Source organism: Phacochoerus africanus, chromosome 8 (genome assembly GCF_016906955.1).
Source record: "Phacochoerus africanus isolate WHEZ1 chromosome 8, ROS_Pafr_v1, whole genome shotgun sequence".
Lineage (NCBI taxonomy): Eukaryota > Metazoa > Chordata > Mammalia > Artiodactyla > Suidae > Phacochoerus > Phacochoerus africanus.
Window position 1 is genome coordinate 76,981,188 of NC_062551.1, and position 25,801 is coordinate 77,006,988.

The 25,801-nt window shown below is 58.0% G+C and overlaps 1 protein-coding gene across 2 annotated transcripts in view; it reads right to left on the minus strand.

Annotated features, from left to right (window-relative positions):
• Positions 1-1,270: 1,270 nt before the first annotated feature.
• ALDH4A1 (aldehyde dehydrogenase 4 family member A1) overlaps positions 1,271-25,801 on the minus strand; it is a 30,391-nt gene continuing 5,860 nt past the window's right edge. Inside the window, exons 1-15 of one of the 2 annotated variants that reach the window (XM_047792158.1) lie at positions 24,823-24,961; positions 20,874-20,967; positions 19,959-20,051; positions 15,634-15,681; positions 14,685-14,840; positions 12,980-13,129; positions 12,831-12,905; positions 11,303-11,490; positions 9,264-9,337; positions 6,702-6,898; positions 6,503-6,550; positions 5,367-5,519; positions 4,565-4,686; positions 3,646-3,764; positions 1,271-2,720 (exon numbers count right to left, since the gene is read on the minus strand). In XM_047792158.1, coding sequence (XP_047648114.1) covers positions 2,608-2,720; positions 3,646-3,764; positions 4,565-4,686; positions 5,367-5,519; positions 6,503-6,550; positions 6,702-6,898; positions 9,264-9,337; positions 11,303-11,490; positions 12,831-12,905; positions 12,980-13,129; positions 14,685-14,840; positions 15,634-15,681; positions 19,959-20,051; positions 20,874-20,967; positions 24,823-24,920 — 1,728 coding nt within the window. In that variant the 5' untranslated portion in view covers positions 24,921-24,961 and the 3' untranslated portion in view covers positions 1,271-2,607. Of the gene's footprint in view, positions 2,721-3,645; positions 3,765-4,564; positions 4,687-5,366; positions 5,520-6,502; positions 6,551-6,701; positions 6,899-9,263; positions 9,338-11,302; positions 11,491-12,830; positions 12,906-12,979; positions 13,130-14,684; positions 14,841-15,633; positions 15,682-19,958; positions 20,052-20,873; positions 20,968-24,822; positions 24,962-25,801 lie in introns of those variants that run through there. The other variant, XM_047792159.1, reaches the window with a different exon arrangement.

A 25,801-nucleotide genomic window follows, 5' to 3' on the forward strand; every position in this document is an offset into this window, starting at 1 on the left:
CTTGAGCAAGTCACTCCGTTCATTCAGAAACATGAACAGGGCCCACGTACCCCCAACTACAAAATGCAGTTGCCTCCCTTCTCTTCCATGGGCTCCAGCTGGGCCACTCCGGCCCCTGTGCTTTGTCCATGGCTCAAGACCCCTTTTGCACAAATCTGCTACAGCCCCTAGGTGAGCCAGGGCCAGGGTTGGGGGGACGGTTTCTGCCAAGGGTGGAGTTCCCTGCCGTCCCGACAGCTCTGAGCTCCTTCAGCCAATAGCCCTAACCAGTGGATGCTCGGATGCAGGGGTGGATGTCCAAGTGACTTAGAAATAGCTCCTCTCACATTATCTGGGGGTGGAGGCAGGCCAGCACACACGTCTTCCCCTCCAAGTCAGCTGGCCCAGGTGGGTTTGGACCCATGGATTCCAGTCCAGGCTCATGGTTTGTCCCTATCATGTCATTCAGCCAGCTGAGTGGGTCTCTGCAAGCCATGTGTAGACATTTGAGTCGAGGAGAAAGAATGGGTTTTGGTTTTTATTTTTTTATCTTATTTTGTCTTTTTAGGGCCGCACCCACGGCATATGGAAGTTCCCAGGCTAGTGGGCAAATCAGAGCTACAGCTGCTGGCCTGCACCACAGCCACAGCACAGCGGGATCCAAGCTGCGTCTGCGACCCACACCACAGCTCACAGCAATGCCGGATCCTAAACCCACTGAGCAAGGCCAGGGGTCAAGCCCGCAACCTCATGGTTCCTAGTCGGATTCGTTAACGCCACGACAGGAACTCCAAAAGTTAATCTCATTTAAAAAAAATACCTTCATAGAAACATCCAGAATAATGCTTAGATATCTGAGCAGTGAAGCCCAGTCAAGTGGACCCACAAACTTAACTATCACAGCACATAGCAGTGGTCGCTACAATTAGCAATTGGGCAACACTGTTGTATCATTAACCCCATATCTGTTCTAAGCACTTATATGAATCAGCTTATTGAATTCTCATGACAACCTGTGTGTGTTTGTGTGTGTGAGTGTGTGTTACTGTTTCCATCTAACAAGTGAAGTGAAAGACAGTCAAGAGAGGCGGCCCAACTTTCTGCAGCTGGGATTTGAACCCACCCTGTCTGGCTCCAGGATTCCCAGCATCCGCAGCAGGCACTCCCATCACCAGGGCCTGCCCTTCCTCCCTTCACACCAAGGGCACTGCGACACCCAGTGACACGCTGGCAACACCATCAGACTTAGCAGGTGACCGGCCCTCACCACCCCCACCAGAAGGAACACCGATTTGGGTAAGTAACAGGCACTTTATTAGGTGGCATCAGGGCAAATCCCATTGCCACTTCAGTGTAGAACCAGAACCAGTGTAGAAGCCCCCTCCTGACCTGGCTTCTCGTGGAAAACAAGCCGGGTGGCATCAGGACCCACCCCTGACCTTGGGCCAGGGTGTGAAACCATGCACTTGGAGAATGGCCACCCCAGCCCCATGGGGGCCCCATGCAGCCCGGCTTGAGGAGGGCACAGCTCTTTCAGGGCCCCCTAGAAACTGTCCTCCAAAGTCACCCCCTCTAGCTTCCTGGCCACCCAGAACCCACCCAGGATGTATTGGCTGCATCAAGGAACAGGCCTCTTAGGGGCCAGTCCACACAGAGCCACTAACACGCAAAGGAGGGATGATTCTACAGAACATTCTGTAGAATGTCAGGGCTAAGCAAGAAATGGGAGCAACATCTACCCGGGCCTGATCGACCACGGCCAGTGGGTACTGAGCTCCTGCAGGAATCCCAGGGCAACTGGGGCTCTGAGAGTGGCTCTCTCTAGAGGCGGGACCCAGAACTAAGGGAAGCAGCAGGAAGGACCCACCTGACAAGGATATCGAGCTCACAGCCCAAACGAGAAGGCCCAGCATGTCCCACCAGCAGGTGACTGGTAGCCGCCCCCAGCCCCACCACATGGAGATGGCCAGGAATCTGTGGGCCTCAGGCGAGCACAGGCACGCTGAGGGAAGGCACACAGCATCTAAGGCTTTTGGTTGGGCACAGGTACCCAGCGGGCACAGGTGCATCTGGACAAAGAGCTAGTGAGGAAGTGGGTGGCCCGGACCAGAGAGCGCAAGGCCAGCGGGTGTCCTGACCCCCTGCAGCCACAGCTCGCCAGCCCTGAGGGTCACCCTGCCCATGCCCAATCCCGAGGCGTGGAGAAGCCAGGGCCAAGGCCACTGTGGGTGGTGAGGTTTGCCAGGGGGCCCAGAGCTGCCTCCTTTTCCTCCACGGATCCGCGAGTGACTCCACTGCCCCTCCCCAGGTCCCAGAGCCACGGGGCCAGTGTGAAGAAGAAAGGGACAGATGGAGAACCAGCCGGACACCGCGGTCACACCAACCAGATGGAATTCCTAGGACACCTGATGGGGTTGGGGTGGCAGCCCTGTTCCTCCTCAGAGCATGATCTCAAACTAGACTTTGAGGGGTGGAGCAGGACAGAGGGGCCGGGGGGCAGGCCTTGCCCTAGAAAGAGGGTCGTCCTGTGGGGAGCCAAGTAGAGGGCTCGGGGGGTGGGATCAGTGCACTGAGATCAGTCGTCTGGACGGACAGAGAGGTGGACCACAGAGGCGCCGAGCGGGGTGCTCACTGCATGTACGGGTAACGCCAATCCCCCAGGGGCTTGTGAGTCTCCTTGATGACCTGGGGTGACGTCCACCGCAGGACATAGTGGGGTCCCCCAGGCTTATCGTTGGTCCCTGTGGAAAAGACAGTTCTGTTTTTCTCCGAAAAGATACAACGGCTCTGGAGTTCCCATTGTGGTGCAGCAGAAACGAATCCAAATAGGAACCATGAGGTTGCAGATTCGATCCCTGGCCTCGCTCGGTGGGTTAAGGATCCGGTGTTGCCGTGAGCTGTGGTGTAGGTTGCAGACGCGGCTCGGATCTGGTGTTGCTGTGGCTGGGGTGCAGGCCGGCAGCTACAGCTCAGATTAGACCCCTGGCCTGGGAACCTCCATATGTCGGGGTGCGGCCCTAGAAAAGACCAAAGGGAAAAAAAAAAAGATACAACGGCTCAAAGGCTCTGGCTGAAGGGGGAAGGAGTCGGGAGGAGCTGGTGCAGTAAACGGGGCACCCGCATGGGCAGCAAAAGGTTAAGTTAACCCTCACACCTTCAGGTCTCAGAGCGCCTTAGGGCACTCAGCTGGGGGTGGGGGGGACGAGGGCAGGAGGGCTCCCCAGGTCCCCCGCCCCAGCTGCAAAGGGTGTCTGGAAGATAAGGGAGCACCAGGGAGGGCCCTGGACTGGGAGTCGGGAGACCCGGTTCTGCCACTAGGGACTGGGACCTCCGGCAAGTCTCCCCCTCAGTTCCCTCATTTGTAAACAGGAGGGAGTGGCACCACGGTGACCCGGGGTCTGGCTGGACCAAAGTCACGCGCTCCACCACTCCCCACCCAAGTCTCTTCACTTCCCTGGGCCTCGGTTTCCCCCTCCGTCAAGTGGGAAGAATGGCAGCACCTCAGCTCAGGAAGCTGCTGGCAGGACCCTGAGTTAGCACAGCGCCCGGCCCACAGTGCTCAGATTGGGGTGCTATTCCTGTTCCCTCTTAACACCCTCAGGATGAAGGACCAACTGTCTCCCACCAGAAGCTCAGCCCCCCTCTGATAAAGGGGGACCTCCTCACCTGAGGCTCGGGCCCCCCCAAAGGGCTGCTGGCCCACCACCGACCCCGTGGACTTGTCATTGATGTAGAAGTTGCCAGCAGCATTCCTCAGCATCTCTGTGGCCTCCCGGATGACATCCCTACAAGGCAGGGCAGCGGTAAGCACGCAGTTGGCTCACCCTCACCCCAGCCCACGCTGGCCATACCCACAAGGCCAGGTGCCAGCTGTGCGCACTTGGGCAGGGTCCCGGGAGTCTGAGCCTTGGCCTCCTGCTCTGGAAAGGGGGTTAGCATGCTTCCCTTGCAGCACTGCTGTAAGGACTAAAGGGGGGGAGACGTCAAGCTACTCATACTTGGGGCGGGGGGGGGGTGGCCCATCCTGGTCCTGTTGTCCTGCCCTTGGGAGGTGGGGAACCCCCAGACCCCCAACCTTCCCCTCAGCCTCCAATCCTGCCTCCACTCTCAGCGGCAGACACGGGAAGGCAACCAGTGCCAGGGAGAAAGGAAAAGGCAAAACCTCGGGTTTAGAGTCATGGCACCCAGGTTCCCATCCTGCCCCAGCCAGACAAGCAGTGTGCCCCTGGGGGTGGGGGGTGGGGGGTGAGCCGGCCTCCCACTCTGCAGCACGAAGCAATGACCTCGCTTGTAGGCCCCCTCGGACCTGGGGAGGCAGGTCAAAGGCACTGATTCCCCAGCCCCACCCCTAGAGGCCTGGATTCAGCAGCCAACAGTGGGGCCCCAGAATCTGCATTTTAACAAAGAGCCTGCTGCCTAGGTCTGTCTGTGTTTGGGAGGCCTGCCCGCGGGTCAGGACAATGGATAGAAAGCAAAGGCAGCATTATTACTAGGATCCATGTCCAAGGGAGCAGTCTCCGGGGACGGCAGGGTCCTGTGGGGGACAGGACACCAGGAATAGAGCAGAGGGGCTGTGGCGACTCACTTATCCTGGGCAAACACTGCCCCCGTGAGGCCATAGCTGGTAGTGCTGTCGACCAGCCGCAGGGTCTCTCTGTACTTGTCATCCGGGTAGACGTACACCGTCAGCAGAGGTCCGAAGATCTCCTGGGAGAGATGCCCTGGGGTCAGGCCCCACCTGGACCAGTGCCCCAAAGCCTCCAAGTCTCTCTGCTCTGGCCCCTGCCATTCCCCAGTTCTCTTCCTCAGCCCCTGCAAGAACGGCCAGGCACTGCCTCCTGCTGAGTTCCCTTGAGGGACAGTTCCCGCCCTGCTGGCCCCACCTGACCTGGCAGAAGATCCAAGGAAATTCTCTGGCCTCCCTGCCAGCCAGACCCATATCCAGAACCAAGGGTCCAGGTCCTTGGAAAGGGGAGACTTCTGGCAACAGCTGGCCCAGGAAGTGTCCAACAGTGTCACTATGTCCTCTGCCACCAAGAGGCTGGGGGAAAATCCCCTCCCCACAGTCATCCTGGGGAAGTGCCCTGACCTCTTCAAGCCTCAGTTTCTTATCTGTTAAATGGGAATGATCCACCCCTCGCATCTCGGTCAGATGGCTGGCCCACAGCTAGGAGTCCGCAATGTTGGCCGTTGAGACGGCTGCAGGGGCCTTTGTGGTCATGGGCAGTGCAAGTGCTAAGACACAGGTCTGGGTCAGCAGTGAGACATCTACTTTCCTCATCTATGAGATGGGACGATGCCCCGTGAAGTGCTGGGTGGGACCTGTGTGCATCCCATGCTCTGGGGAGGCTGCCTTCCTCCCAGCCCCAGGCTGCCCACCCCGTCACCTCCTTCATAATGGGTTCCTGGGGGTCCTTGCTCTCGATGATGCAGGGCTCCACGAAGTACCCCACGGAGTCATCACACTGGCCCCCGGCCAGGATGGTGAGGCTGGGGGAGGAGCGGGCATGCTCCAGCCACTTCCTGATGCGGCCAAAGGACTGGGGGAGAGGAGGAAGCGGGGAGGGGGAGTCAAGGATTGGCCGGAGGCCACTTCCAGCTGCAGCCCCCCAACACAGGCACCCCAAACACCTGTCCCTGAAGGGCCTAAAATGTGAAATGGGAGGAGGGGTGGGGGAGGGCCCTGAGGGCAAAAGCCAGGGCCTTGCTGAGCCACAGCAGAGACAAGGTTAGACATGCACATTCGTGTGTGTGGGTGTGTGGGTGCGCACTTTAGAACACGTATCCTTAGAGTTCCCATGGTGGCTCAGCGGTAATGAACCCAACTAGTATCCATGAGGATGCGGGTTCGATCCCTGGCCTCACTCAGAGGGCTAAGGATCTGGTGTGGCCCTGAGCTGTAGAGTAGGCCGGCTTTGATTTGACCCCTAGCCGGGGAACTTTCATATGCCGTGGGTGTGGCCCTAAGAGGCAAAAAGAACATGTATCCTTACATATAAACATCATACACACTATAAATGCATGGCCATGAGTCTAGGTTTAAGCATGTAGGTACATATATGCTTGTGGTAAGTGTATGTGTTTGTGCGAGTAGACCCACATGTGCCTACATACACATATGAACCTGTACACGGATGTGTACACACGTGGGCGGATCTATGAATGGAGAGGTGCAGGTGGACCTACCTTGACGGCCACATGCATAGATCTGCATGAACGTGCTCACGGCTGTGTGTGTCCACACGTGTTTGGCTTTATGCGGACCTATGTGTACGTGCACACGTGAATACGGGCACTTAAAGGGGGCCTGCGGAGTCGGGTGTGCGGGAGGCGAGTTCCTCTCTGGGCGCGGATGCCTCCGTGTTTTTCAAAGCTGGCGGGGGCCAGGGTGTGCGGTGCCTGCACGGCTATCAGGCTGCCCTGCTCGAAGCTGTGGGTCGGGGTCGCCAGCACGCGCTTCCCCCCTCTCGCCCCCCAGCCCGGGGCACGGCCCCCAGGAACGCCCCACGTCCCCTCGTAGTACCTTAGCATCAATCACGGCGGAGAAGAAGGTCCCAAAATCCTCCGCAGGCTGGAGGCGAGAGAGACACGGGGAGGGATGGAATGACCGTGGGCCCGAGACAAAGGGCGCCACTCCCCGCACACCCCAGCCCCTCTGCACAGGAGCCGCCAATCCCATCAGCCCCCCGCTGGGCCGCGGCGGGGAGCGCGGCGCCACTCACGTCGCCCACTTTGATCCTGCCGTGCTCCTCCAGCAGCCGCCCTTTGATCTGCGGCCACAGCGAGCCGGGCACATAGAGGCGGGAGCAGGCCGAGCACTTCTGGCCCCCATACTCGAAGGCTGAGCGCAGGGTCCCGCTCACCACGCTGTCCACGTCGGCCGATCGATGAACGAAGTGGAAGTTCTTCCCGCCGCACTCTGGGGGGATGGGGGACGGTGAGTGGGGGAGCACTGTCTACATCTGCCCACAGGGCCCGGCCACCAGCCCCCCACCCCGTTATGGGCAGACGGAGTAGGAGCGCGTGAGAGAGCAGGCTTAGAATGAGACAACATCCCCAAGACTGAGGAGCCAGGGCTGTACCCCAACCGCGACCACGCAGGGCAAGGATGAAGGGTACCAGGTCACCAGGACCAGCTTCCCCATTTCACAGATGAGAAAAATGAGCCCCAGGGGCAGGGGTGCTGCTCAACATGAAGGCAGAGGAAGAACCAGAATCCAGGGCTCCCCAAAGCTGGTTCACACACAGCTTCCTTTGAGCTTTCCGCTGCCCCCCTGCGCAGCCAGAGGAGCCCATGTCCAGGGCCACAGCTGGCCCGGCTTCCCTCCCCGTGGTGGGAAAACCCAACCCCAGGCTTCTCAGCATGAGGGCGCCTCGGCAGCTCCCTAAACCCTCAGGGCCTTGGTTTCCTCACTGAGTTAAGCCTCAGCCAATACCAGCTCATGTTACAAAGCACTAACCACTTGCCAGCCTCAGTTCAAAGCACTTTGTGCTCTATCTCCCTGAAGCCTCGTGGCAACCTCCCATCATTAGCCCATTTTAAAGACAAGAAAACTGAGGCACGGAGAGACTGAGGTTGGGAAGCGGTCAGGGAAGCAGTGGTCCCCCTGCTTCGGGGAGATGGTGGGAAGGAAGGAGACAGGGCAGAAAACCACAGACAGTTCAGTGAAGGGGCTCATAATTCCCCACCTTGGGAAGGCTGGACTGGGGCACACTGGGGGGCTGGAAGCTGCAGATGCTACACATGGCCCTGAGGAGGCTTACCCCGACCCCCCATCAAAGCTCCCACCAGCTCAGGAGTGGGGTCCAGTTTCCCCATGGGCCCCACTTCTCCCCCAGGAGCAAGAAGGCTGAACCACCAGCCCCAGCTCTGGCGTTACCGCGTTGTGTGATACTGGATGGCCCTCCCTCTCACAAGGTCTCAGCATTTCCCCAAAGTGTGTTCCACGAAAAACATGGTCCAAGGGGCCCCTGTCAAAACAGGGTTCTGCAGTCCAAAGAGTTTGGGAAACACTGCATATCAGCCCTTGCACTGGAAGATGAGCAATGAAAATTAGAATTTTAAAGGTCCTGAGACATCCTACAGGTAAGGAATCCATTTTACTTCAAATGCAGTGCCCCCCAAATTTCCTGGACCATGTTTCTTTGTGAGAAAATTATTCTGCCAAGACCTAGCCCCTCTGGGCCTCTCACTCCCATATCCTGCCACCCCCTCCCCAGCTACACTGGCCGTATTTCTTCCACTGAAAGTTCATTCCCACCTCCTAAACCCTCAGGGCCTTGGTTTCCTCACTGAGTTAAGCCTCAGCCAATACCAGCTCATGTTACAAAGCACTAACCACTTGCCAGACTCAGTTCAAAGCACTTTGTGCTCTATCTCCCTGAAGCCTCGTGGCAACCTCCCATCATTAGCCCATTTTAAAGACGAGAAAACTGAGGCACGGAGAGACTGCTCCTTACCTGCCGGCCTCTGCACCTGCCGCTTCCTCAGCCTAGATCTGGGTGGCGTAACACAGTGGCCACCAGGCGCACATGGCTGTTGACACTCTAATTAATTCAAATTAAACAAAATTTCCCTTCCTCAGTCACACCAGCCACATTTCGAGTGCTCCACAGCCACATGTGGCTAGTGGTTACCATATCGGATGGCTCAGATACAGACCAGGTCCACTGTCACAGAGCCACAGAAAGGTCCTCTGACAGCACCGGTGCCCACGATGGTCTATCCCCTGATTCCTGCAAGGCTGGCTTCTTTTCATTGCTCAAATGTCCCCTCTTTGAAGAGGCTCCCCACCCCCAGCCACCCTAAGTAACAGTCACCCACCACGCCCGTTCCGGGGAGCGGGGGGAGGTCACTGCTGTGGCCCCTTTTCCCTCCTTGAATTGTCGTAGCTCCTTCGCTCTCTGACGTCATCCATCTTCATGCTTACTGCCTCCCCGCCCCCACTGCTGCTGGAACAGAAGGTCTTGCTGGCTAGGTCTCTATCTCACCATCACTGCCTCCCCAGCATCCAGAAAGTGCCTATGCTCGTTCCTAATCGTTTCCTTGCTGAATGGGGAATGAATGGCATGAATGAAAGGGAAAAAAAAGATGCTCTGAGGCACAAGTGCTCTGCACGCCCCCCAGGACCTGCCAGAGCAGGGGCGCCACCCCTGCCAGCCTCATTCCCGCAGGGCTGCCCCACCTCTGGGGCATCACCTTGGCTCCCTCCTCTTTCATGATAGCCAGAGAAGGGAGGGGTCCCTGGAGTCCCAGGGGAGAGTACGGGGAAGGGGGCCCTTACCTCCGGCCAGACGTGGGAAGGTGCGGAAGTGGTCCAGGTTCTGGGCCACCTGCTTCCACAGGTGTTTGAAGGTGCTGGAACAAGAGGACAGGGCAGGGATTAGGGAGCCAGGCTCAGGGACCTGAGAGGGTGAGGGGTCTTGGGGGTGGGGAGCAGGCCCTACCAGAGGACGGGGCCGGGAAGCCTGGGAGGAGCGCCAGGGTCAGCAGCCCGGCAACAGGTGGGCAGGAGTCACAGTGGCGGTAGGGATGGGGTGGGGGGACAACTGAGTAGGTGGTGGCAGCTGGAAATGGGCTGGATTCCAGGCCCACAAGGACAAGGGGAGGCTTGGTGACAAGATAGTGCAGAGAAGGCCCAGGCTTTGAGGCCAGCGGATGCCAGGTTCGAGTCCTGATCTGGCTGTGTGATCTTGGGCCCATCACTTCACCTCTCTGAGCCTCAAATCCTGCATCTCATCTGGGAACTGGAAAGAACGATCCTGCCTGGCAGGGCTGTTCTGTGATAGCGTGAATATGGCCGAATGCTCAGGACTATGGTGCCTGATGGGAGGCAGACGCCACCGTGGTCTGGGAGGGGCACCCCAAGCCCAGACCCGGGCTCCTGAGGCCAAACCAAGGAGGGTCCTGGGAGAGGCAGCTCAGGCCCCTGCCTCCTCCCTCCCCCGGGCGGGCGGGCTCCAAGTGTGACCAACCTCAGCACCACAAAACAATAAAAATGCTAATCACCAGGGAGCTGGCGACACAGTAGCTAATACTAATTTATGACTTTCCTACCTTTAAGCCTGCTGCTCATCGGAGCATGGCAAATGGGGGCCAGGCCCGCTCCATCCGCTAACAGGCACAGACCCGTGGGGCCATGGCTGGCAGAGTGGGCCTTTTGGAAAACAGCCCTCCTCAGCAATTCTCAGGCTGCCATCGCCACCCGGCAAAGCTTGGCGGGGGGAGCCTGAGGCCAGGCGGAAAGGGCGAGAAACCCTCGCAGGTGTCCCTAAAATACCTGAAAGGTCCGGAGCATGGACCCCGACATCACCCCCCCAGGCGACCCACGGGGACCTCAGACTCGAAGTGACCAGCGTCGGAGCTCCCGCTGTGGCTCAGTAGGTTAAGAACCCCAGTAGTATCCATGAGGATTCGGGTTTGATCCCTGGCCCTGCTTAGTGGGTTAAGGATCCAGCGTTGCCGGGAGCTGTAGCGTAGGTTGCAGACATGGCTCGGATCCCACGTTGCTGTGGCTGTGGTGTAGGTTGGCAGCTACAGCTCCATTTTGACCCCCCTAGCCTGGGAACCTCCATATGCCTCAGGTGCGGCCCTGAAAAGGAAAAAAAAAAAAAAAAAACCCAAAGTGACCAGCATCTAATTCACTTCCTTCACCAAGTCTCCCAGGTACCCGGCCATCAGGGCTGCCCACCTTGATAAATGGTGCCCCATTCCTGTCCCCAGCCCGGACGTCCCCACTGACCCCGGACCCCCGGACCCCCGCCCCACAGCCAGGGGCCTGGGTCTCACTGCTACGTCCTCACCTGAATCAGTCCTCACCTGTCCCTGTCCCCAAACGCCTACCGTCCCTCCCAGGAGGTGGACCCCTCCTAACCCAACTCCTACTTCCAGCCAGTAGAGACCAGAGCACTCTCCTCCACCTCTGCCTGGCCAACTTGGCTGCCTAGATGCCACCTCCTCCAAGAAGCCTTCCTGACTTTCCTCTTCCAATTTATTCTAAGCTTCCTTCTGTCCTTTCCAGGGAGTGAAGTGGCATCGAAATCCATGTCACCAAACACCTGTAGGCTTGCTTCCAGCCTGAGATGCTCCTTCCCGCTCAGTAACTAGTTTGACCCTCCCAATGACACTGCAAGGGAGGAATCACCACTCCTGTTACACAAGTGAAGAAAAGGAGGCTCAGAGAGGGGAAGAGGCTCACCTATGGCCACCACAAAGAAGGGGGTATAGTCAGCGCCTGACCTCTGGGTTCACAGCCCCAGCTTCCAGGCAGAGGTGACGAGGCCTGGTGGGCATCCCCAGGCCCCCCTGCCCACAGGGACTTACGGCACGCTGCCAGTGAAGTTGATGCCACACAGGTGCTCTGAGCTGGTGACGGTGTCCCCAAGCGTGGGCCCATCAGCTGGTACAAACTGAATGATGTTGGGAGGCAGACCAGCCTCCCGGAGAACGCGGTAGACGGCGTAGCTGGCCAGCATGGCAGTGTCACTGGGCTTCCACAGGACCACATTGCCCTGCCCAGAAGTGCGGTGATGACTCACAAGGCCGGGGGCCACCATCCCTGACTCCCACCTACCCCAGAGCACGGCTAGCCCTCACCTGGAGCCCCCGGGCCCTGCGCAGGGCAGGATGTTCCCTACCCGACCCCAGTCCTCCAGGTGCCAGGCATCAGGCTCTAAAAACCCTGCCAGGGAGCCCACGCCCTGCTCTGTCTGCTCCCTTCTTCCAAAAGCCTGTGCCGACTGGCCCTGCCAGCGCCCCTCGGGCAGATCTAGGCTGGGTGTTTGCAAGTCACTGGGTGCTCACAGGGCGTGGCTGGGTGAGTGCTCACAGTGCTCTGGCTGCACGTGTCCTGGACACGGGCACCTGGGTGCCAGGCGTTGCTCGTAGGAGCGCAGATGCACGAGGACGGCCCTGTGCACGAACACCCTTAGGGATCATCCAGCCGCCTCTGACGACTGTCAGCCTGGCCTCCTGTGACCCCCTGAGCCGCCCAGGCCTCCGATGGGGTAGGGCTGCCTCTCCCCCATCGCCTGGGGCTCACAGCCATATTCACCTTGACAGGGGCAGTGGAGCCCACTGGCTTGGAGACCATCAGCCCAGACCAAGCCCGAATCCCTATCTGTTCCATCATGTACTAGCCATGCCGCCCTGACATGTACGTCACCGGGCGCAGGACAGGCACTCAAAGGATCGCCATCACCATCTCCATTCTTGTTTTTCTTTTTTCTTTTTAGCGCCGCACCCGCGGCATATGGAAGTTCCCAGGCAAGGGGTTGAATGAGAGCTGCGGCGGCTGGCCTACGCCACAGTCACAGCAACACAGGATCCAAGCTGCATCTGTGACCTACGCAGCTCGAGGCAACACCGGATCCTTAACTTACTGAGCGAGGCCAGGGATTGAACCCGCATCCTCACAGACACTATGTTGGGTTCTTAACCCGCTGGGTCACAACAGGAACTCCACCATCACCATGCTTAGCAGCCCCCAGATAATGCTAAGCCCGCGCCACCAGCCTGCCTGGTGTTAAGATGCGTCAAAGGCACCATCTCATCTGCTCCTCGGGCCTCAGTAACGTAAGCTTTCCTGTTATTTCTGCTTTTCAGATGAGGCGACTGCCTCAGAGGAGTGTGTGTTGCAGGGGCGGAGGGGGCTCCCTGGGGGCACCCAGACAGAGTGGGGCACAGCTGGGACCCAAACCATCCTGACTCCCAAGCCTTTCCACAGCCCCCAGCTGCCTCCACCCTCTGTGCTTCTCCCCACGACTAGAGCTGGGACCCCGACGTGGCCTTCTGTCTGTTGAGAGGGGACTGTGACTCATCCCCGCCATCCCCGCCTCTGCCCACAGCTCACCATCAAGGCCGGCGCCCCCGCCAGGTTGCCACCGATCGCAGTGAAGTTAAAGGGCGATATGGCCGCTACGAAGCCCTGGGGAAGGAGGCGGCAGTGAGGCCAAGCCCAAAGCTTCTGGAGCCCAGGCCCACCACGCCACCTGTGGGTACCTCCAGCCCCCGGTACACCACGCTGTTGGTGCTGGGCGGCACACTGATCGGCTGCTGCCCTTCCAGCTCCACCGCAAACTTGGCATTGAATCGGAAGAAGTCGATGAGTTCGGCTGCGGCGTCGATCTCCGCTTGGATCACCGTCTTCCCCTGTGAGGCGGGAGGACCAGGGGTCAGTGGCGACATGCCTCCTATCAGCCCTGTTCTGACAATGGACCCTGTGCCCACAGGGACATCAGGTGCAGGTGCATTTGGGCCAAGAGCTAGGAGGCCTGATGACCGTAAACACTTCCTTGGACTGTCTGTTCCTCCCCCTGGCGAACGTGAGCCACAGGGAAAGGACTCTGGGCAGCAAGAATCAGGCTTTCTCCAACGGGACGGCCCCTCTGTGCACACAGGGTCACTGTCAGCTGCTCACCCAGCTCAGGACACAGAGCAGGGTGAGCTGAGCTAAGAAGCACTGTCTCCTGCTCTGCATGGCCACCATCCTTCCTACGAGCTTCTGAGTCTTAAGTCAAATAGAGAGGCACCCTCATCTGGTCTTGGAGTATGTGCATCTCTTCCTGTCCACATGTGGCTCAGCCAGGACACTCTGGAACCAGTCACCTACCCCATGGGCTCAGCTGCTTTCAGGAGTCAGCAGGGAGTGGAGCTGTCATACCAGCTCTGTGCAGCAGAGGGCACCCTCACTGAGGTCTGGGGAGCAGGAAGAGGGCCAGGCAGAGCCAAACCCCTAAAGCGAAATTAACCCTCTCCCTGTGCTCCTTCCCCTGCACGCTGGGTTGCCAGCACCACTCACTGGCTAAACATGCATTCACTCAAAAGAGGTTTATCAGGAGCATCTGCAACTCCAGGAGGATGCAGGGCAAGACCCAGCAAGATGATGGACATTAACATGTGATCACTATGCCCAAAAACCTTGTCAAGGGGCCACAAACACACAGGACGTCATTACGCCTCAGTGCAACCTGAGCTGTAACAGCCAAAGAACAGCCGGTTGGGGGCAGCACAGAGGTGGGACCGATCCTTTCGCACTGAGAAGGTTCTAGAAGCCTCACAGAGGTGGTGATAATCTGATAATCTGGGCCGGACCTTGACAGTTAAGGAGTTCATGAGGCAGAGAAGACAGGGAGTATTCCAGGCAGAGGCAGGGGACGGGATGCCCAGGGTGTCTAGGCGTCAGGCTAGCTCCAGACTGGTGACATCGTGGGAGGGCTGGCCTGGTGGGGAAAGGGCAGAGCAGCTGGCAAGCTGGACAGAGGTGGGAATGGAAGGGCCCTGGGGCCTGGGCTCAGGATCTGGGTTGTGACTCAGCAAGAGAGAGCTTGGTGGTTCGGAAGCCTGGGGTGACCTGCTGCAGGTGTCTCAAAGACTACTCTGAGGGCAGCAGGGGTCCGACAGAGCCTGGAGAACTGTGGAGGGCCACTGCCAGGCCAGGCAGAGCAGGTCAGGGCCTGGCCCAAGACGGGGACCAGAGGTGGACAGAAGGGGTCATTTCCAGAGTAGGACGTGCAAGCTTAGTACAATCCACCTCATCTACAAGGTATATTGGCCTATCCCCTCCCCTAGCCTTTGTCCTTCAAAGTCTCCTGGGCTCCAGCTCACAGAGGTCTTGGCACCCAGAAGATGCTCAGCTGATGCCTGCCGAACGAGGTATGGGGTATGACTGCCTCCCCCCATCCTACCCCGCCCACGGGCACCTCACCTGTCCCACCATGGTCTTGGCCAGGATCTCCGCCCTGCGCGGCCCACTCAGCATATCCGCTGCCTTCAGGAAGACCTGGGCCCGGTCTGCCACAGGCTTCAAGTCCCACTCTTTCCTGGCAGCCAAGGCGGCCTCGATGGCTCTGTGGAGCAGGGCCTGATGAAGAGGGAGAGGTTGGGGGCTTTCTCCTGCAGCAGGAAGGGTCCCAGAGGAGCAGGGGAAGGAGGAGAGATCTGGAGATCACTCTTCGCCCCTGGCTCCCTCGGCTCTCAGCCCCCACCCCCGCAGCGGCAGATACCATGTCCCAGGCTTGGAGCCTGTCCCACTGGAGAAGCCCCGGGGACCTGCCAGGTAGGTCAGCATTCCCAGGACCTGGCCCATTCTCTCTCCTGTGGACTCATCAGGTCTCCCTTTCCTCCTGGGGCCTGAGGCTCCGGAACCCGCTGTGCAGAGTCTCTACCCCTGAGGTCAGGGCCTGACCCTGACCTTGCCCTTGCCAGGCCAGAACTGCAGCCAAAGACAGACACCTGTTGCTGGCATCCCAGCTGCCAACTGCCCTCCATACACAGGATACCGGCTCCCTGACCCCGTGCCTTCTCGTGGGCCCCTCTCATGCCAGTTCTCTGCCTGGCTTTCCACCCATGATGCCTCCAACTCCCAACTCGGCTTCCCAGAACACACTCCCCTCCCCCAATCAGGGCAACCTCACAAGAGGCAGGTGCGGGGAGGTCCCAGCCCTGCCCGAGGCAGCCATCACTTGGCTCACATCAACCCTGGCACACCTGGCCCGGTCAAAGACACCTGCCCAGGGCTGTCAGTGCCAGCCACCCTCCGGATGCCCCTGCCCTTCATGGCCAGAGAGGGACACATCTCTGACATCTACTGCCAGGTCAGAACTAAGAGGACAAGAGGGGGCAGCACCCGAACCCCAAAGTCTCTGGGGACTCACCTTGTCTGCATAGCAGAACTTGGCCACCTTATGTCCATGGTTAAAGGGCTGAAAGAAGAAAGAAGGGTGAAGTCGCCATCCAGGAGAGCGGTGCTGGGGCAGGTGGGCTGGAGCCGGCCTCAGAACTGGCTTTCCAGGCCAGAGTCCTCCGCACACTCGCGCTGCCCCCTCCAGCCCCCAGGAGGCCTTCGGTCACCCCGCCCCCTGCTGACCTCTCTCCCCTTGAGGGTGGTGGAGCACCTGTTGTGGGACGAGCTCTGAAAGGTTCAAGGTCTGGGAGAAAGGCAGGAATGGAACAGTCTTTCAGGGAAAGCATGAACCTTGTGTTCTGATAGACACATGTTCGAATCCCAGCTCTACCAACTACTAGCTGAGGGGTGTTCTGTAAGCTAACTTTCCTTCTCCATGTCTCCGCATCTGGGAAAGCACGGAGGGGAGGACCCAGGGGGCTCACAGGTGAAAATTCCTCCAACACAGCTCCTGCCTCCCATCTGGGTCTGGAGTGAGGCCGCGGCTCAGTGATGGGCTGTCAGCCCGAGCGGTCCCAGAGGGTGGATTGCTGCCACTTTCCCAAAGCCGCCAAGGAACAGAGCAACTGCTTTTCATGCCCCTTGCATGGGACCCGGATTAACTCATCCAAGAGAGATGAACCCCAACAAAACCAACAAACAGAACCCAGCAGGGCTGAACGCCAGCCTGAGCAGTAAGTGGGGACACATGGCCTCGTCCCCGCCTACATTTACGCCATAGCGATCAACACTTCTGTCACCTATGAGTCTTCCAATGGATCGTTTGGGGCTTTCCTGCTTCAGAAGGCAGCCACCGGTCACACGTGGCTACGGCAACTTCAACCCAGTTCCGTGGCTGCCTCGGCCACGTTTCACACGCTCGATAACCTCGCGGGGCGCGTGGCTGCATCAGACTTAGAACATTTGCATCATCAGAGCAGAAAGCGCTACTGGGCACCACTGGTCTGGCTGGAGAGGAAAGGGGCCCTCTCAGGTATATTGTGACCATACCTGGGAGCGGCCTGTGACACTCAGGGGTGGAGAAGGCACCAGCACCTGGGCACTTCAATCCCACACACCCAGTTCCAGTGGACTGCGGACACCCCAATAGGCAATACGTCCCGGCAACGAGCCCCTGCCCTCACACCACCACTGCCCCCACACCACCGCTGCCCCAAATGCCAGGGCTCCAAGGATGACATGTGGCCAGGTCAGTAAGACAATGTGGGAAATGAAAACCGGAAGTGCCCACCAAGGGGGTTTTCAAAATCCCAGTGTCTGGAAAAAGCTCAGGTGCTACAGTGACCACAGAGGCCGGCAGGCTGCAGGCGGGGGTGAGCTCTGGGCAGTTAGAGACCTGGCAAGCGAGGCCGTGGGAGCGGCTCTGGGCAGGCACCTGGTGTGCACCTGTGCAGACCTGCGGAGGCTGCAGACCCCGGGCTGAGCTCTGACGCCCCAGGGATGGGGGGCCCTTCAGTTGCTGATCCAGCAGCAGGGGATCTGTGGGAGAACCCCTGCCACAGACCGTCCTCAGAACCCTCCGAGCTGGGGCCCTGGGCCCTCCTCCCTCTTAACCCTGCTGGCAACGCTCAGGGCTCCATCGGGGCCAGAGTGTGCTCAGCCCAGGTGCGAAAGGGCCAGCCCTTCACTCTTCCCAGTGAGAGACTTGAGTTTCCTGGTTCATCCAAAGCACATGCCAGTTCCTGGTTCCATGAACTCCAAGCAGGTGGGTCTCTTAGGTCCATGTCATCACGGAGCATGGAGCCCGGCTTCCCACCCTCGCCCACCTTTAGCCCCCTTGTAGAGAAATCCATCAGGAATCAGCAGAAGCGGCTGTGTGGGCCCTTGGGATCTTTCCTGCCTGGGGCGGACTCAGTTACCGGCTGAGCACAGTGTGGCTGCCAGGCCGGTGAGTGAGGTCACCGAACCCACAGACACGGCGTCTGTGTGCGAACGGGGGCGGGTTAATCTGAGAGTCTCCTGCCGCAGGTGAACAACGTGCAGTGGTTTAAAATGGGTCTGGCTCTTGCTTCTTTTTAACTAGTTCTTTAGTCCACAAACTAGCTGCAGGCTCCTGGTTCAGGCACAGCGGTAGTTACCGTCATAGCTAATATCTGTTGGGTTTCCTGCGTGCAGGCCCAAAGTGCTCCTTACGGATTAATCCACTGAACCCTGACCACATCCCTACGTGGAATGATTGTCACCCCATTTTATGTACGAGAAAGCTCAGGCACAGGGAGGTCGAGCCCCTCAAAGACACGTAACCAGCAAGTGGGCAGAAAGGGGGCTTGTTACAGACAGGCCTCCTTATGGTCACTAGAGTGGGACTCAGCTGGGTCTTGGGAAGATTCAAGAGCCCCGGCCTGAAAACCCTATGGCCTCTCTCTCCTTCACCCCTGCTCCCCTGAGAGCTGGCGTCCTGCATCTTTGAACAGAGCCACTTCCTCAGTTTCTCGGGTCCTCGGAGGCAGAAGATGCCCTCCCCACGGCTCACAGCCTGGCACAGAAAGACGTCAGTTCCAAGTTCCCAGGGCAGGTACTTCCAACTGGCCCAGCTGGGATCAGCTATCCACCCCTGGGCCCAGCATCCCCAGGAAGCAGCCTCACACACTTTCAAAGGCTGCCCCGGTGTACCGCGTGGGGCATTTGGGTAGACCTCCCGCCCCCCACAGGAGACCCCTCCACCTCGGGTGGAATCCCCAGGGCTTCGTTCCAAGCTGTTCCTACCATTTCCTGCACGACACCTTCCCCCAGCCACCCACCTGCTGTGGGTGCCTCATCACAGCCCTTCCCCACCTTCGCTACCCAGCTCCCTGGCTGCCCATGGGCACCTGGCCCTCCGCACACTTCCGTCCACACTCACACCTCCTGCTGAGCTCTTAATCCCTCTGCTATCCTGAAATCAGAGAGCCTGCTAAGAAGCAATGGGCTTTCTTGGAAAGTCTCACCTCCTCCACCCCCTGCCTGGCTTGCCTGGGCTCTCAGGCCTCGGAAGAGGCTCTTAACCACAAGCAACAAGAACTGTGCCCGACTCCTCTGACCTCCCTGGCTTCCTCCCCGCCTTGCAGCTCACTGAGCCTCCTCCCGATGACCCTGCACCTGCCGACACCTCTGCTGATCCTCATCCCTGGGTTCAACTTCCAGAGGCCTGGGGACCACCATGTCTCAAGCAGCCTCCGCCTCTCCAGCCCCTCTCACCACCTGGAGTTCTCCTGTTTTCGGGTATTTTTTTTTTTTTTTTTTTGGTTTTTAGGGCCACACCCATGGCATATGGAGGTTTCCAGGCTAGGGATCTAATTGGAACTGTAGCTTCTGGCCTATACCACAGCCACAGCAGCACCAAATCTGAGCCACCTCTGCGACCTCCACCACAGTTCACGGCAACACCAGATCCTTAACTCACGAAGAGAGGCCAGGGATCGAACCTGTGTCCTCATGGATACAAGTCAGATTCGTTTCCATTGAGCCACGATGGGAACTCTGGCTGGGTTTTATTATCATGATCCACAATTACCTTCCTGGAAAGAGCTACAGGCATTATTTTGGAAGCGGTCTTTCAACTTTAAAAGATTTCTAGCTAATAATCCCATAGAGAGGAATTCCTTGGTGGCTCAGTGGGTTAAGGAACCAGTGTTGCAGCAGCTCGGGTTGCTGCTGTGGCACGGTTTCAGTCCCTGGCCTGGGAACTTCCACATGCCACAGACATGGCCAAAAAATATATAATAACAGACTCGGCCAAAAAAATATAATAATGCCATAAAGTAAACCACCTCACTTACATACAGTGGCATTTACTTTGCAACTGGTTGCAAAGCTGGAAACTCCATATATATCCATAACATCAAAACATACACACACATGCACATATGCGCGCGCGCGCGCACACACACACACACACACACACACACACACACACGCTTTGCTTTTGTTCGCAGCCAAGGTGGGTATTTGCTTTAAGCCTCTCTGGGCTAAATTTGTCATGGCCATAACAAGGGGAAGCACTGCAGCCCCCAGGACTCACGGCTGGATGGGGGCTTCCCCAGCAGGTGGCCTGAGAGTGAACCCCTGGGTCCAACCCCAGGCAGAGGCCCCATCCCTCTTTGTCCCTTGCTGTGGCCGTGAGGTGGTCTGTTTACTCTATGAGAGCCCCCAAGACTGCCTTTGGAAGTTTTACACCGGTGCCCAGAATTCAAAATCTGGGAGTGGACTCCAAGCCCCTATGGAGACGGAGACCTGGCATTACATGTTTAAATGCTGCCCGAGACCCAGGCCCAGACTCAGAAGCGCGGCCAAGCCCAGCCTGCCCACGGCACTTACCGACACCTGGTACCGCACGTCCGAGGTCCACACCTCCTCGTCCCCCACCACACACGGGATGGCTTCCATCCGGCCCTTCAGCTCCTTCAAGGCCTGGGGAGAGGACAAGAGGTCACACGAGCGCTTCCTTGCCCTCTGCTCCCTGCCTAAACCCAGAGGCAGAGTCTGCAAATGCAGGTGACCAGGCAGGAAGAGAAATGAGAAGGGGGCTGGGTCTGTGGGCAGAGACGGTGCGTCCCCTGGGGAGACAGCAGGACTCAGCGCTCCCCCCACATGCACCCTCACTTCCTGGCCTGCAGGACAGTAAGGCCTGTGTGGCCAGGTCTTCTCATTAGAGAAAATATTTAAAAACCATCTGATAGGAGTTCCTGTTGTGGTTCAATGGGTTAAAAATCCAACTAGTATCCATGAGGATGTCGGTTCGATCCCTGGCCTTGCTCAGTGGGTTACGCATCTGGTATTGCCATGAGCTAAGGTATAGGTCACAGATGTGGCTCGGATCCTTGCATTGCTGCAGTATAGGCTGGCAACTGAGCTCCAATTTGACCCCTAGCCTGGGAACGTCCATGTGCCACAGGTGCAGCCTTAAAAAGAAAAAGAAACAAACACAAAAACTACATCTGAAATTTCGGTGAACTCTCACAATTTTTAAATACTGGAGATTCACAGAAAAGTGTTTTTAAGCATCAAACATCTGTGGACCTATGACCCCTGACCTGGGGCCCCAAAGAGGCCCAGGGTGCCACCCCGCTGCTCCCAGATCCTCCACCCTCCAGACGCACGGCTCTCCCCAGATTCCAGGTTCCCTTCGGGGCTGGGAGCAGGGACGGGATGGGGAGAGGCAGCTTAGGCGTTGCTGAAGGCTGTTTCTGCTCCAGGCCCGCCACCGCCGGGTGCCCACCCCGCTACCGTTACCTTCTGCAGCGCGTCTCGCTCGGGGCTGCCCTGCGTGAATGCCAAGACCGGCTCATTGGCCACCTCCAAGGACGAAATGTGCTTCCAACACAGCCTGGGGACCAAGGGCAGGAACAGAGGTGGACAGGTCAGCAGCAGCCACCGCCAGTCCCAGCCCCTGTTTCTGACAGGGGTCCTGGACTGGCCCGGAATCTTGAAATCCAGAGCAACTATAGAACAGGGGGACGAGAACCAGCCTTGGAGTCCAAAACCCAAGTTCAAGTTCAGGTCTTGCCACCGTGTGTCCTTGGTCATGTGACCTGCCTCCTCTGAGCCCATTTCACTACTAAGTGAGAATAATCACAGAAACTCACATGGATGCTTGAAGTTTAAATTCAAGGGTGCAAAACCATGGCTTAGTGTTTTGCACGAAGCGAGGGTTTATTTTCCCCATGATGCAGACTTCCTCCCACACAGACCCAGGTCGCCTCCTTCTCTAAGCAGAAAAAACAGCACATTCCAGAGTTCGGTCTCATCAGACTGTGAACCAGCTAAGATTTCCTTGGCACAGAGAGCTGAGCTCCAGGTGGGCAGGAATGTCCAAGAGGTGGGCCGTGAACTTGGAGGAGTGCCCTGAGCTCAGTTAAGGGCCAACAGAGAGGGCTGCTGTGGGGTTCAGAGTCTGATTCCTGGGGAAAGAGCTCCAAGGACTCCCTGGAGACCCTATTCAACCTTGACCCATAAGACCTCACTGATTAGTGGCCACCACCCCTAAAGTGTCTGGGCGTCCCAAGGTGTCATTCCACAGCTGGGGCCCTGGTGGTGGGACTTCTCCTCCAGGCCTCAGTGTCCCCATCTCTACCAAGGACATTAATGATGACAAAGGCCACCTAGTGCCCATGGGGCACCACAGACTTGATAATGCAATTGTGGCATCCAAAGGGCCCACCAGTGGGCCCATGATAGAAACAAGGTAATTTAGGTCCTAAAAGGAAACAAACTAGTTCCAGATCAAGATCAAGGTGGGAAAATAAAAAAATTATAAAAAAAAAAAAAAAAAGCCTGAATTTCGGAAAAAAAAAAAAAAAAAAGGCATTCCTGTTGTGGCGCAGTGGAAACACATCTGACTAGGAATCATGAGGTTGCAGGTTCGATCCCTGGCCTTGCTCAGTGGGTTAAGGATCTGGTGTTGCCGTGAGCTGTGGCGTAGGTCAAAGATGCAGCTCGGATCTGGCATTGCTGTGGCTGTGGTGCAGGCTGGCAGCTACAGCTCTGATTCGACCCCTAGCCTGGGAACCTCCATATGCCCATATGCCGCAGATACAGCCCTAAAAAGACAAAAAGACCAAGAAAAGCCTGGATTTGAGTCCAGAAAAATTCAGATCTATCCCCCTCTGGGGTCATCACCCCGCAGGCAGAGCCCAGGAGAAACACTCCTGCGGGTGGATGAGTCGGGTTACCGGTCACTGCGAGAGGGGGGATGCGCCCCTGGGGGACCTGAGGGCCTCATGGGATGAGGTTGTTCAAAAGAAGCTGTCATAGGATTGGGGTTATGGGCGGGTGGTTGGGGGTTAAGGAAGCTGGGGGTCTGCCCTGTATTGAAGGCTGTCGGCACGCAAGGCGAGTCTACGGGTGAAAAAGTAGCCATTCCTCATTTGGCAAGGGGGGGCAGGGGAATGGTACTTTGGGGGTGGCACGGTGACCTCTGTGCTTGGGCAAAAGTACGAAGCGGGGCTGTTCTGCCTCATTTCATCCTGGCCTCCAGGGGCCTCATCTGCAGCTGGGGTTGCTTGTGTCCAACAGAACCAAATGGCCTGGCTACACGCGTCTGGGCACTTTTGTTCTTCCCACTGAAAAGGGGTCTGGGGCTTGAAGACCCGGCCTGGGAGGCCTGGGGGAAGGACCCAAAACCGGGGGCCGTGGGGCCTTCGCTGTTTCTATAAGGCTACTGAGCACCGGTGCCATCTCTGGGGACACAGTGGTGACCAAGACAGCAAGGCCTCTGGTTGGGCACAGCTGACCTCCAGGGGGACAGAGGGGACAAGAAAATGAGGACAGAAGGGGAAGGGCAGGGCTGCTTCAGGGGTAGTCAGGGAGGGCTTCTCCGAGGAGGTGACCCTTGCCGGAGGCCTGGGGGAGGTCTGAGAATTGCTGGGAAGAGCGGTCCCAGCAGAGCGCTGAGCAAGCGCAAAGGCCCAGAGCCAGAAGCCTGCGTCAGGAAGATCAGAAAGGGGCCCATGCAGCGGAGGGGGTGGTGGGTGGGGGAGGAGGGGGGGAAGGAAGGCAGGACCCCCGAGGGCAAAGTGAGCCTGGGGGGGGGGTTCTCCCTCCACTCCCCACACCTCCACCCCCAGCGGCACCCACACCCAAGGAAGCCAAGGAAGCAGGCGCATTCCTCAGCCCCACCCTCCCCACCCTAAGGAACCTGGGCGAGTTCAGCCTCTAGCAGAGCCAGGCGATTTCGAGCAAGACTCAAGACTAGGGGCTGGTTTCCTCAGGGCAGCACGCAACACACATCCCATGGGGTTACTCTGGAGATTGGAAGAGATGACAATGCAAAACTATAGGGATGCTGGAGTTCCCGCTGCCGCATCTTGGGGGCGCTGGGATGCAGGTTCGATCCCTAGCCTGGCACAGTGGGTGAAGGATGCAGAGTTGCTTGCAGCTTGCGCCTTAGGTGGCGACTGCAGATGGGATCTGATCCCTGGCCCAGGAGCTCCATATGCCACAGGGCAGCCAAAAAGAAAAGAACTCTAGGTGTGCTCAATAAACGAAAACACACACGGCCCCCGTCCCCCCACTGCAGGGGGGAAGAATGGCCAGGCCAGAAAATTCCAGTGGTCGCTGGACTCAACAGCCCAGCGTCTACCTCCCCCTCCCCACTCCCCGCCATCTGGAAGGTTCCAAACACCTCTTTCTGGGCCTTGGTAGCAGCACTCTGCCACAAATCAGTGAACAAGACACCAGCATGTCCTCTTCAAGCCAGGAGAGAGGTGGGCTGCGAGCCAGGAGCTGGGCTGCCCACACCCTCTCTGGACCCCAGGTCCGGCAGGTGTAAAAAGCCCAGGCCCAGGAAGCAGACATATCTCAGATGAACCCTCACACCTGAGACCTCCGCACAAACCCTGAAGGCCTGTTTCTCACCCCTCCTGCTCTTAGGCTTCCCTTAGAAAACTGTAAAGATCTTACAGAAGGTTTAATCCAGCAGGCCGGGATTTCAAAGGCAAACTGGTTCCTGGACACCCCAAGGATCAAGGGTTAGCCCAGGGGCTCAACAAACCCTGCTGGAATAAACTCAGCCCCGTGTCCCTCCCAGATGCTCAAGAGGGAACAGCCACCAGCCCTCCTGTCCCTCTTCCCTCCCGGGCAGTGACAGAAACCAAAGTCCTAGAGGTCTCCCTCTCCCTTCCCCAGGGCAGAGGCCCACTCTGACCTGAGGATCACCCGCCCCCCTGGCTTTCTCTCTGCCTGGAGAGTCTCCAGGCCCTGGCCCCCGCTATCCATCGGTCCGAATGTGACTTGGGAAACAGAGACAACTTCCAAGATCAGCCGAAGTCAACTACAGCCAATAATAACCCAGGGTTGCCTGACAATTATTTTTTGGCTCATGGGCCCTTTGGGATAATATAAGCACCCTCCCACTGACTCAGCAGAAGACAAAGTGAATTGCTCACAGGACTAGGGGCCTCTACGAGGACCTGGGAGGCCCTTCTAGGCAGGACTGTATTCCTCATTCATTCATTCACTCACTCACTCATTCATTCAGCACACACCAACCCCACGTGGCAAGGATGCAGCAACAGCTTGGATGAGGTTGAATGGTTCAGCTGTGTGTTCATCCCACCCAGCAGGTGCCTGGCTCCAGGATGCAGAGGTGACTCCAACCCACCCACTTCAGGGAGGAGGCATAAAACAGAGTCTGAAGTTGACTCCGTTTCTCCTAACAACCTGCAGCACCCCGTCCACTCACCTGGGGACTTTGGGGCCTGAGCCTGAGACCCCAGCTGCTCCTCCCCATCCTCTGCAGGTACCAGGATCTGAGCTAAAAAGGCTGCAACGCCAAAACATCTGCAACAGGCGATGTCAGGGCTGCATGGAGCTGTGGGCCAGCCGATGTGAGCTCTGAAATTTGCAGAGGGGGACACTGAGGGGAAACGGGTGGTGCTGAACTCCCAGGTGGGTGGCCCCTCAGCCTCCATCCTGGCCCCAGGCACCCTCAGCTTTTGCCTAGATGACTGCAACAGCCATTCCAGCACCACTGACCCTGTGCTCCTCTCCAAACCCCATCCAGGAGGTACAGCTTTAATGTGAAAACATGATCATCACACAGAGAGACACAGGGTAAGCACTCGGCTCAAAACTACGCAGCAGCTTCTCATTTCTTCTAAGATAAAGAATCAGAATCCTTACGGAGGCCTCCAGACTCTGCCCATCACCCCCACCCCCTCCCACCTCATCGGCCACCCTTTTCTGCTGACCCCTCTTCAGGGATACCAGCCTGGCACTGCCCTGGTAGGACCCCTATCGGATCATCTCATGGGGGACATCCCTCATGACTCTTGACTGTGCTCCCACCGGGCCCTAAGCCCCCCTCAGCCAGCCTGTGTCCATTCTGCTCACACACTGGCTGGACCACCGTCAGCATCAGAGCCACGCCTTTAGAACAATTAACACACAAGCAGACACCAGGTCCCCAGGACTGGACTCCCATGCCCCCAGTGGCCGGGGTCAGGGGCAGCCAAGGCCAAGGAGAGGAGCAGAAGGGAAACTGTCCTTGCTTCATTCAGCTTCTGGGCTTTTCAGGCTGTTATCTGGGACCTGATAAGACCAATCCTCCTTATCACTGAGATAAGGGGCCAGCAGTGGAGGTGAGCAGGGAGAAAGTACAGAGCCCGGGGCAGGACCAGAAGGGAGGGGCACGGAAGCCCAGGAGGAGCTGCTCCAGAGAA